This window comes from Euprymna scolopes, chromosome 5 (assembly GCF_053919585.1).
Source record: "Euprymna scolopes isolate OS-2025 chromosome 5, ASM5391958v1, whole genome shotgun sequence".
In the NCBI taxonomy this organism is placed as follows: domain Eukaryota; kingdom Metazoa; phylum Mollusca; class Cephalopoda; order Sepiida; family Sepiolidae; genus Euprymna; species Euprymna scolopes.
Genome location: NC_136486.1, coordinates 111,950,880 through 111,964,297, shown reverse-complemented (window position 1 = coordinate 111,964,297; position 13,418 = coordinate 111,950,880). Strand labels below are relative to the sequence as shown.

Below are 13,418 nucleotides of genomic sequence, written 5' to 3'. Positions count from 1 at the left end.
GTTAGAGGTGGGCGATATTGTTGGGTAACTCATGAAACATGATTGTCGAAATGAGTAACATATCCAAGAATTATGAAAAGTGATGAAATATAAGAAGAAATTTGAAGCTCAATAAATAAAAAAAATAGGAGATATTACTTTCAGAATGCCTTTCATATAGTTGATAACTTAACCTACTTAGGAAAATCCATAAACAATTAAAAAAAAAAATAGGAGTCATTACTTTTTGAATGACTGATATAGTTGTTAAATTAACCTACTTAGGAAAATCCAAAAATAATAATAAAAGAAATTTTTTTTTTAATTTAAAAAAATGGAGGCATTACTTTGGTCTCTTGGTCATTTTATTTTTTATTTTAGTCTTAATAACCCTAAAAAGTTAGCAATATACCCCCTCCCCCCACTTCATTTGAAAACTTTGGAGACTCCTGGTCAAAAGAGACACAGCATATAACTGAAAATGCATGCTTCAAAAAAGTGAAAAATCTTTATAACTATTTCATCTTGTGGCAAATGAGAATCAATAATAATGCTCATTTAGCTGCAACCACTGTCAACAATTTACTCTCATCTTACAACAACTTCATTCGTGAAATTAAAAGAAAATGTTCCCTCCCTTCAACTATGGAGCAAGAAAAGTACTAGTGCATTTATTACCGTTAGTAATAGCAAAGTTGTGAAAGTTAATAAAGGAAGATTTATTAGAACCTGCCTCTCCAGGGGGAAGTAAATGGACATCACCCATTGTGGTATAAAAAAAAAAGATGGCGACTTGAGAAGTTATGGAGATTATAAAATAGGGGTGAATCATAAAGTTTGCGCTGACTTGTATCCTATTCCGAATATGGAAGTAGCTCTACATAAATTTTCCGAAATGAAAGTATTTTTGAAGATAGACCTAAAATTAGCTTACCACCAAATACCCATAGATGAAAATTGTAAAGAAATATGATCTAAACTGACTGTAGAAAACAGGGTAATATGTAATGGAGACTTGGTAGTTCCCTCAGAAACACAGAGGAGACAAGTTATGAAAAGTGTACATGATGCTGTACATTGTGGAGTGGCAGCTACACAAAGATTAAAATTGGAAGCATGGTGGCCGGGGTACTCAAGAGACGTAGAGGACTACGTAAAAAGATGCAAAAAATGCACAGAACTCAAGAATTTCAAGCAAAAGAAAATACATGTGTGGCCCCGAGAAGCAGAACCGTGGAGCAGAGTACTGATGAATCATGCCCACGCCAATGGGATAGGACTATTATTAATATTAGTAGATGCATATTCAGGTTGGCCTGAAGTGGTGAGAGTATCTGATAAAAAAATTAAGAGTAATATTTTCAAGAAACGGGATACTGAGAACATTGGTGACTGATAATGCACCAGAATTTGCGGATGTTGATTTGCATGAATGGTTAGGAAAAATAGGATGCAGACCATACAAGACCCCTCGCTACCACCCTCAAAGTAATGGGATAGTAGAAAGAATGGTCCAGATGGAAAAGAAGGGCATAAAAGTATGCTTGCAACAGAAGGAGAAAATCAATGCTTTCCTACCAAGATTATTACTAAGTTATAGAACAATTTTGTATGCAGGCAGGCCAGAAAGTCCATCTGCCTTAATGGGCAGACAATTAAGATCCCCTTTAACTATGTCATATGCCACAAATCAAAAGATGTGGTACAAAAGAAATAGAAATACGGAAGCCGAGACATCAGAATTTATTATGCAGAAAGGACATAATACTGCAATATTAAATAAAGAAAATGGGAACAGTGTTCTAGCTCATGCTGACCAAATAAGATCCCAAGGAGAACAATCGGATGAGGAAATACCTTCAGAGCTGCCCGCTATTGATGTAACAGAAGAGTTAATGCAGAATGAAACTGTGGAGGAAGAAGTAGAGAGGGACGAGGTAGAAGAGGAAGAAGTAGAATGTGACAAGGCAGAAGAGGAAGATCAGAATACGCAGGAGGAACACTGCGATTATAGGGAAAGACGTGATAGATCCAGATCTCCAAGGAAACGGAGAGAGATAAAGGAAGATGTTCAGAAGGGCACAAGAAGAAGTACAAAAAATACTCGTGGCAGAAAGCCTCTCTGTTATAGAGAGATGTAGTGACATGCAAATTAAGGATAATTTTCATATGAGCAGATAGCTCATATTCATAAACTGATACCAACTAGAACAAGTTGGTTGTTGAACGCTTACTTAGCATTGTACACAAAATATATCACTTTTCTTTTCACTAGCTGTCAATCGACCCTTTCTAGGCATTTTGAGACACCTGCAATAAAGTCATACACACTTAAAATTACTAGAAAATAGAAAAAATAGAATAATTTTCAAAATATTTGTTCAAATTCCACAAAAATCAGGGAAATAATGCACCTTGTTATGCTCTTCCAGTGTTATACCAAATTTCACTTGTCTGTGTTTCATAGCAATTTCAAAATTAAAAGAAATATCGACCTGCAATGAAGCGATATACATATATTATATGTTCAGCACCAATCCAATTTTAATAAAAGTAAGAACTGTATGTTATCCATGATAGAGTTCTTTATACAACTGGTATTTCTTTGCGATTCTGGTGAATTCTTTGCTTGACACTGATCACATTCATCCATTTGAGGTGGTTCCCTCAACCCCTTCCCCAGTCAAAGACATATAGAGAAAAAACTTCAGTTGTCCTTCAATGCTTGTGGCAGAAATCACTTGTTTTGTATTGTTTATTAAATTGTTAGATGAAAGTACGGACTAGTTAGAAAAACACCCTCTCTTCCACATGTTCAGAAATGGGTTTCCAAAAAATTCTCTGCATAAGTACTATTGTTTTTTTTTTAGTGTTTTAACATCTTTATTTTATTTTTGTATTGGTTTTCTTCAAGTTAACAATGTGATTGTTTACAAATGATTTGTTGCTTGTTTATGCAGACTGTTGTACTTTATGTTTAAAGTCCAGAAAAAGTCCCTCCTGATTAATGTTTACCAGTTTTAAAATAAGCAAACAAACTTGGCTGTTTTTTCAGAATAACAGAATATTTTTTATCTGGTAAACATTTATCAGAAAGGACATTTTTGTGGCATAATTGTGAAACAGAATGATTTGCACACACTGGAATTTTTTAATAAGAGATTTGTTCATTTTTTTTCATATGAGAATTTTTAACGCTATAAAATTCCTACCTTAAAAACTTACCATTGAGGACTTGTCCAGTTACTGAATCTATTTGAAAAAAAAAATCACCAAAGAAGCAAGTCACAGAACTTCAACCATATCGATAATTCAAAGTTATTTCTGTCAAAAGCTGTCCAATCTAATTCTGATATTTCTGACTTTAGTGGAATTCTTACCATTGTTAAAAAATTCAATAAATCAATGGAAACAAGATTTTCATCCTATCTAAATGATAAAACTTGTATCTACTTTCCTGGATCCAAGATTCACATTTAAATTTCCAAAGAATGACATGGAAAACACTAAGAATTGAATTCTACGTCATCTACTTCTACTGATGATAATGAAGCAGAATTGGCAGGATACATTTCTTCAAGCTCTGCTGAGGGTCAAGAAAATCAAAGTGAATGTAAAACTGTATATCTTTCAAGCCTATTTGATGAATTAGCTTCAAATAAGCCTACAGTAACAAATCAAAACTTAGAGCAGGTAGAAGCTGAGTTGAACCTGGAAACTGCAACTACAACAGAAATACAAGAATCACAATTTTAACTCAAAAGGAGTAAATCCCTTATGGTTAAGTTCACAAAAGAACTTGACCATTACATAGCTTTACAACTACTTGCAAGAGGTGATGACCCATTTCAGTGGTGGAAGAAGAAGAGACCTTACCAATGCGGAGTACACTGATTTCAAAATATTTAAGCACACCACCTTCATCTGTGGAGAATGAGAGGCTCTTTAGTACAGGTGCTAATGTGTATGAAGCAATGAGGAACAGGCTGAGTCATAAGAATAGAGAAAGTCTAATGTTTCTTCATTACAACTTAAATGTATCCAACTTTAAATACTGAGGAGACTATGAGAGCAGAAGAGGTAGGCAGCTAGAATAGAAGAAGTAGAGCAGCAGGTGCAGAACTCCAGCTTATAATTATTCATTTAAAGAATTACAATTTGTACTTTGTAGTTGGTTTGTAATTTCTTTTTCTTATCTGTTTCATTATATTCATTCAAGAATTAGAAATTGTATTTTGTAATTTTATTTAATAAAGACAAAAACCATAATAGTGGCCAGACACTTAATCAAATGTTAAGTTAAATTAGCAGTTACTATGTTAATGTGTCAAAGCTATCTGATGAGCCATTTGGCAGTGATGAAATGATTTAAATTTAATAGGAAAGAGAAAAGTAATTAATCGGCCGATAAATTGGCAAATTGGCCGATTACTGATTAATCTGCAAACCTGCCAATTAATCAGTACACCCTTAATTTAAATGAATAAATAAATAAAAATAAAAACTATTATGATAAATAAGAATTGTATGTTTGTAAAGAGAAAATATTAAATTTTGTTTACATCTAAATTTTATAAAAATAAACTCCTAAAATAAACAAGATATCATCAGTTGAAACTGAAAGTAATTTTAATATATTTACCCATTTTAAAACTTTAAATTAGGCAGTTTTTTTTTTATTCTTATTTAAAAACATTTTTTTTTTTTTTACTTTTGTTCCCTCAGACAAGGCATATTGCTATTGAAGGTGTAAGAGGCTACTATGATAAAGGACAGAATTATAGAAGTGGAGGCAACCTGTATGGAGAGCTAGGTAGCAAGTTTGTAATACCTACTGTAATAGATCTACTATTATTTTGCTATTCATGTAGGCATAGCATTTTAATTGCTATGCAACAAGTTAATAGCATTTTTTTTTTTACAAAAGAAAATACCATTAGTCACAGAAGTTATAATTATACAATTTTTCTCCAATTTTTATTTACTGACTTGAATAATTTTAATAGACTCAATTACTCACCCATTATAATATTTATAAATCATTTTTTTCCTCTTCTTAAAGCAATTATATAACCTAAAGAAACAAGGCTGAATAATAAGAAATATATTCACGCATTCGAGCATTGGCTAAGAATATCAAGTTACTTAATAGTTGAAAGTACAAACCCTGGATGGGTTGAAGAAAAAAAAAAAAAAAAAATTCAATCAACACTATTTTCATAGAAATGTTAATGAACTCATATTTGCTGTATGTTTTTTTTTTTTTTTTTTTTTTTTTTGTCCAAAAACTAATTTTTGTGCTAACCAGAAAAATATCAGCTTTATCAAAACATTTTGTTGACTAAACAAGTTTCTCATTCTGTGGAATTTCCATGGGTCCTGCTAGTCATAATTCACTTATAGCCTTGTTCATTATTTAATAACTTTTTTTTAAAAGAAATTGCTCAAAAAACAAAACTACTTTAAAGCCTAAAACTAGCTAATGATAAGTTTGGCATGAATAGATTCCAACCCAGAAAACAGCAATTCTTCCCCCATTCTCAGAAACATTGTTTATGGAATGTAAGGATTAAAGGACAAAATAAGAGAAATGAGAATTACAAAACTGTTGAAAGTAACCCAAGGTTCACTTGCTATTCTCTTTAATTACTAGACTAGTGGCGCCATGGTTTTGACCAGCCTAGTTTGGGTTTGGATGGGACTCTAAATACTTTCAAATTAAATTGAAAGCATTTTTTCCGAGTTGTCATATACTAGAGTTATCATTTCCATTTGTGAGAGCTTTTAGTTACATTTGGTGCTACCACATCAGGCTGTCTGAAGATATTGGCCTCTTGACATAAAATACACTGAACATTGATGTTAACGTTGTTTTTTCCTTTCCCTTTGCAAAACCCAATCATGTTCTGCAAAGTTAAAAAAACAAATTTCCTCTTAAAAGATATGAAAAAGCTTGGCACGTCAACCAAACCAAACCAAACCAAACCAAACCAAACACCATGAATAAATATTTGAAGATATAACAAACTTGAAGCATAAAACCTTTTACCAAAATTACTGGATTCAACATTAAATAACTCTAAAAGGTTTGATATGTTGTAAAATAAAACAACCAAACCAAACTTTTAATTGCAAGCTTTTTTTATGTGTAATAAAATGTCTGATTGCCACTTGTAAACAGTTAAAAATTAGTAGAAACTTCTGATTTTGTGCAGTATGAAGGGTTTGGTCATGAGCAAAAAAAAAACAACCCCCAAAAAAAAAACAATGACTGCTGCATCAAGTGGGTTTTATGAAGTAACAAGATTTCTCGATATCTCATATCGAAGTGAGAGGCTGTCAGTTTGAATTAAAAAGTCTGCTTTTCAGAGATGGATATGAATTTGGAGTTGTGAGCTTAGACAGCAGTGTGATGATTTCAACCACAAAAATTGTTAGATGAAAGTACAGAACAATTTATTTAACCATAGCTCAATCAGTAAATGCAAATATACTCAGTTTGACCTACCTTTCTGCTGGATATATTGTCACTGTTGCTTTCATGATTGTTTCCTTTGTTGGGAGGTGTGAACCTGTTCTGGATTGGTGAATGGACCATACCTCCTGTCTTGATCACTCAGTTTCTCCAGGCGTTTTCACTATATCTCCTGAGATGGTAAAAATTTGTTTCATCCTCTACCTATCGAGTTCTTCATATTCTGCTCTCCAGTATAGGATAGGATACAAATTCTGGTTAAACGGCACCAAATGCAAACTTTCACCCACTGCATGTGGATTATCTGACATGTTGATAGGATGAATAGATATGGAAATTCACAGACTGTTGGGTTGGTGATGATGATCATCTGATGATAGTACTGGTGTTTGTTGTACACTGTGCGAATAACTATAGTTGTCTTGTACAGCCATGGTAACTTTGATCTCTCCTTTTCAAGTGTAGACCTTTATTTGGGCTGAGCTGGAAGAAGAAGCTGAAATGAGGCAACAAACACTGTTAGTAATTTGACAAGTTTATAACAGTAGAAACACATGCCATAAAAACTCTTACAAAAAATGTCCATATAATCATATGGCGAATTGAGATAGTGTTACAGGATAAGATGACATACCTATTTTAAAAATAATGGACTTACAAAAGATTATAAATATAGTTACATCTAAACATTGACGTAGTGATCTGTGCCATTCATTTGGTGTCCAGTCATGATCACAGACTGAGGAGCCCTGAGCAGAGAATGCCCAGTTAATTTTAAGAAGCCAGAATACTTCTCCTTTAGGATCAGTGGCTAAACTTTCCCCACCTCGCTGACCTGCTGTCACATCTTCTTGCGGTAAGCAGGAAATAAATATTGCAATTTGTGGTAGTTATGGCCCAAGAATCATGATGTATACTTCTGTAATATATTTTTTGCTAATACAGTTTTTGTTAATGATACCCATTGTGTTTGTCGTGATTATTATTTGCCTGCAAGGTCATAAAACACACACACACACACACACACACACACACACACTAAACACCAGGGTTCATGGCAGTTATGGCCCCAGAATCATGTGTACTTCTGTGAATACATTTTTGCTAATTATGCCTCTGTTTGTTTTGAATATTACCAGTCTGTAAGGCCACAACAGATAGTTTTTAGGTAATATTGATTTGAAGCATGCCAAACCTGCTAAGAAGAATGTCAATCTGTTGATCTCCTTAAACCAGCTTCTGTGTTTAGTCATTAAAAGAATCATTAGTATTTCCTCCATTAAATGTGTTGCGACTGCCTTTAGTTCATGTGCCCTTTTGGATGCTGATTGTAAACCTGATTTTTTTTTTTTTTCAAAAGATGCAGAAGAAAAGCTGACAATGAAACTAGTGTTTGTAGCATAGTCTGTGATTAACCATAGTTGTTTGTTCATGCAGGTATGGTAGCTGTTATCGCTATTTTCAAGTGTAGACTGCTATTCAGAGTGAACTGAAAGAAACTTGATGAGAAGGCAAATACTGTTTATCATCATAGCGTTTCACTCCATCTTGAGATCCATCATCAGGGAGTGTCTGAGGCATCACTCAAGTTCATATTGGAGACAGTCTGTGATGATGTGTATGGTAATCTGCACGCTGGCACTGCGGAGACAGCGAGTGCCCTGTACATAGCCTTATTTGTGCTGGTTGTTCCATGTTTTGGAAACCTTTGCTCGGACCTGGTTGAAGGGGAGTTCAATGCCTGTTAGGAGTGTTTTGGTGCCAGAAGAGCCTCGTTGTTATTGTCTTTGACTGATTCATTCCACCAATGCAGACGGAAAGATAATGGTGTTGTTCGTCTGAAGCCTGTGAAAGTGGCAATGCTCTTGCAGGATAGTAGTCGCTCTGACACTGATTGTCATTCCTCTCTTTTTCATGTTCTACCTTCGTTATCACATCTTGACAGATCTGTGTTAGAGCGATTCTGGACATCCTATAGACAGATGGCAGGTTGGTCGATTTCAGGTTGCCAGTAATCATCCTGCATATCTTGTTGAGCTTGAAGCCGGCTTTTGCAGCATGAACAGAACAAGCCCATGCTGCTATGTAGTAGTATTCTACACTGTTATACCGGCCTTTCTATGCACCGGTTCTCACTATATATATATATATAGTGCCAGTAATGTCTACACCGGTGAGAAGGAGCGACAGTACTCCACTCCCGAGCTGACCACTAGTCAGTTATACGCATATTCCTATTTTTGTACCTGTGCTGTTAATACATTTCGTTTGTTAAACCAACCTCGACTTGATTTTCTTCTTTTACTATTGTGTTATGACACAAAACACACACACACACATATATATATATATATATGGTTAGTCTTGGTGGAAATATTTCCAAAAATTACTTTATTATATGATTGTGTCTGCGCTACGAAACAGGCGCTGTCAAGAATTAAACATTTATACATAATAATGGTAGAATGAAACCATTTTAGAATTTGGAATATAGTGTTTTTGTCATTTATTTCTTTATCTCTATCCATGTCTCTGCCTCTCTCTCTCTCAATATATATATATATGTTATACCGGCCTTTCTATGCATACGGTAAATTACAACAGTTCTCACTATATATATAGTGCCAGTAATGTCTACACCGGTGAGAAGGAGCGACAGTACTCCACTCCCGAGCTGACCACTAGTCAGTTATACCCATATTCCTACCTTTGTACCTGTGATGTTAATACACTTTGTTTGTTAAACCAACCTTGACTTGATTTTCTTCTTTTACTATTGTGTTACGATACAACATACACCCATCTTTAAAAAAATAAAATACACTGTTGGTAATTTAACAAGCTTATAGCAGTAGAAAAGCTTGCCATAAAAATCTATATAATTATAATAAGAATCGAGATAGTTTTTAAAATATATTGGCTCAGGAAATGCTAAGACCACTAGGAACAATGTCTCTTGTCCATCTTCTTAAACCAATTGCTGAGTTTAATGATGTATTGTGTCCTCTATTAAGTGTTCTGCAGTCATCTTCAGTGTATGTGCTCAATTGGATGCTGATTGTAAACCTAATTTTTTTTTTTTTTTTTTTTTTAATTTCCACCCCAAACAAGGCACAGTGTCACTTTGAAGCAGGGGGCTACTATCAGGGAGTTAATTAGCAGGGTCATTATGAAGGGAGATGAGTAGAAAGATGTTTGTTCACATTACACTTGAACTTCTGCATATCAGTACAGTTGGGAAAGCAGAATCCTAGAAGGGAGTTCCAAAGACCCGCAGTTCTGGGGAAGAAACTATTGGAGTAAAAGGCTTTCTTGCACCTAGGGATCTCTACTGTAAAGGGATGAGACTTAGTAGCTTGTCGGGTTTGTCGGGGGTAGTTACGTCGGGGAGGTACAAGTGTTTGCAGTTTGTCAGAGCATTCACCATTAAAGTATTTGTAGAACAGGCAGAGGGATGCAACATCTCGTCGATGGGACAGAGGCTGAAGCCTAGATGACAGTTCAGGACCTATCAGGTTGGCGACTCTCTTTTGAACCCTGTCCAGGAGCGAGAGACAAGCAGCAGATGCACCAGCCCAGATGTGACAACAGTACTCCATACATGGGCGGATGGTGGACAGGATACTTTCAGGTGTAAGTAGTTTTCTAGCATGGTAGAGGGAGCCAACCTTCCTTGCAGCAGCCTTGGCAATGTTCTCAATGTATCTATTCCAGGCCGAGGAGTTTAAAAGAAGTACTTTTAGGCAATGTGTTCTTGGCCATTGCTGGTAGAGAAGGTTTCTTTTTTAAAAAGATGCAGGTACTAAACTAATAAGAAAAAAAATAAAGGCATCTCTTAACATGAATTAGTGCAAGTCTCTGCAGCTGATAGCAATAAAGTTGCAGGATTTTGCAAGACAGTATAATCATGTTGACACACTGGTCCCTATAAGATCACTGAAGTTAAGCAATGTTGAGCCTGGTCTATACTAAAATGGATGACCATTTGGAAATTCCAAGTGCTGTATTTGTTTTCTGTTTATCTTGGCAGTATTGCCAGTCATCCTGGACTTCTCCCTGCCACTGGACTTAAGTGTTGATTCAGGAGAGGTGCTTCACAATTACATGCCCAGCTATCCTTACACAGGGTATCCATTGTCTTTTGAGACTGAACGGAGGTAATGATGATGATTTTGAAAAGAATTTAAGAACTTTAGATATTGCAGCATTTATCTATAATTCTTCTCCACGAAACAGATAAGATTCACGAGTCATTTAAAAATAATTGCTGCAACTTATAAATTTTTCAAACATTCCAATACTTTTAGGCTCAAATTAAATTCAGAAAAGTGTACATGTGTTTATAAGAGTTAGTCCATGATAATATAACACCTTCAGCTTCAAACTGATTACAATATTGGTAAGATCCACAAGGGCTCAATTAGATAAGACACACATACAAAGAAAAAAATAATCATTTTATAGAAATGTATATAAATTGAACATAACCTTTCTTCAAAATGAACAATGTATTTATACAAATGAAAATTGATAGCTTGTGCGTGACATATTAATAGGGTGTTATGAGTCTTTAAAAAAAAAGCTTTTTATTTGATTGAGAAGAATTTTCTTGTAGAATTTTTAATTTTGGTTTCAAATGATGTATTTTCAAACAAATTTTCGTTATAATATCTTGACTTTATATATCACTTCTAAGAGCATTGTTTGCTCTAGCAAATTGTTTAAATTACAATCGTTTTAAAACAATTATATATATACAATGAAAATAAGGACAAAATATCCCAAATTTTGCAATTTTTTTGAAAAACGTCAACAATAAAATTACATGGCTCTTGAGGCAGGCATAGCCAAGGTCCAAGATCACAATAACTGGTATATTTAGCTAATGTAGACCTTGGAGAATGGGAATAATATCAGTTTCCATATGTTTGAATAAAAAGGTCAATTTTGAAGAGGTCTAACCTCACAATATCAACAAAGCATTTAGCACAGGAACCCACTACTTAATGCACAGCACAATGGTGGTTTATGAAATTTTGTTGTGGTAACGAGAGTCTTAAAGATGATGAGCGGTGAAAGCCAATCCATACACAACTGTTCAAGAATTTGCTTCTGAATTAGACGTAACGTATACAATGATTTCCAAGCACTTGAGAGAGATTGGAAAGACAAAAAAACTTGATAAATAGGTGCCTCATGAATTGAATGATAACCAAAAGCAAAAGAAACGCTATTATGGAGTGTCATCTTCCCTTCTTTTATGCAACAAGAACAACCTATTTTTCAACCAGGTTGTGACTTGTGATGAAAAGTGAGTTCTTTACAACAACCAGTAATGCTCAGTTCAGTAGTTAGACGCCGATGAAGCTCCACAACACTTTCCCAAAACCAGAGTTGCACCAAAAGAAGGTCATGCTGACTGTTTGGTGGTCTGCGACTAGTTTCATCCATTACAGTTTTTTTAATGCAGGCGAAACGATTACGGCAGAGAAGTACTGTCAACAAATGGATGAAATGCATCAGAAACTTCGACAACAACACCCAGCATTAGTCAACAGGAAAGGCCAAATTCTCTTCCAGACAATGCTCAACAGCACATTGCTAAACTGACCCTGCAGAAGTTAAACGAATTGGGCTATGAAACTGCCTCATCCGCCATACTCTCCAGACCTCTCACCTACTGACTAAGACTTTTTCAAGCATTTCAACAACTTTCTGCATGAGAAATGCTTCAAAAACCTAAGCGATATCAAAAACACCTTCAGCAACTTCATCGCCACAAGAATGCAAGATTTTTACGTTACTGGCATAAATAAACTTGTTTTACGTTGGCAAAAGTGTGTTGCTTCTGATGGTTCTTATTCCATTCAATAATTTTTTTGTTTGAGTCGACATATGTTCATCTGCATTTAAAAGTTAAAAACCACAAAAACTTTCTTGTTAACTTGATAGTAACTGAAGGGATAGATTGCAACGAAACTATTCCCATTGAAGGTAGCTTTTTTTTTTTTTTGTGTATATCAGAGTACTGATTGTGGCCTGTACTTTATATATATTAATATGGGCCAAAACAATGATCAGTAAAATAATTATTTTGACAAACACGAGGGGCTTTTTGTTCTCTGTAAAGAATAAATTGTTAATAAATTAAAAGTATTTATAACTCTAGTCTTGCACTATTGAGCTATTTGAAGAAATTTTGTGTTGTTAAAATTTATATTTGAAGAGAAAATTGTATTTGAAATAAGTATTGATCTATAACAATAAATAGTAAGATTGTACATTTAAAACAGGTTTAAGAGTATTTAAATACATACTAACATTGTCTACAACAATCCATGACATAATAAAGTACCAAGTAAAAATTCAGTTTTAAGTGACATTTTTCTGGAAGTTTAAGATTCAATCCTCAGTGTGGACAGTACTTTATTACTTAAGAGTTCTACCCAATCATGACCCACGGAATGAGAACATGCTACCCCTATGGATTAAAGAAAGAGTTCCGTTTAAAATTCTGTGCAGATTTCAGAGTTTGACAAAAAGATTCCCTGAGTTCAATAAGATATACCTGTACAAGTTTGGAGGTTACATCAACCGAGAAACACTCAAGATGAAAACAGTGGTCTGAATAAAAAAAAAAAAAAAATAAATTACATTAACATTATATGAATATGAAATAGTTTGTAAAAATAGTTTATTCAAAATAACTGTTAAGAGGGTCAGCAGCTGGATGATGTCAGAGGAATTCTTAAGAAAAATGTCTGTCTATATGTGGCTATATGGCTGGAAAAATAACATTATTAAATCAAAGAACAGAAATAGATAAATCATGTTCTTCAGAATTCCAATAATTTCATTGTTAAAAAACAAAAAAAAGTAATAATTCATTTTTTACAGAGATATACCACTAAAGTCATAAATCTTAAAGGAATCTCTACAAACAAAAATTATGGAAAGCCTGAGA

The 13,418-nt window shown here is 34.3% G+C and overlaps 1 protein-coding gene across 1 annotated transcript in view; it reads right to left on the bottom strand.

The window, feature by feature from the left end:
• LOC145276954 (uncharacterized) overlaps positions 1-6,592 on the bottom strand; it is a 489,953-nt gene extending 483,361 nt beyond the window's left edge. The window contains exon 1 of the mRNA XM_080128473.1: positions 6,488-6,592. Coding sequence (XP_079984599.1) covers positions 6,488-6,577 — 90 coding nt within the window. The 5' untranslated portion in view covers positions 6,578-6,592. The remainder of the gene's footprint in view (positions 1-6,487) is intronic.
• Positions 6,593-13,418: the final 6,826 nt, after the last annotated feature.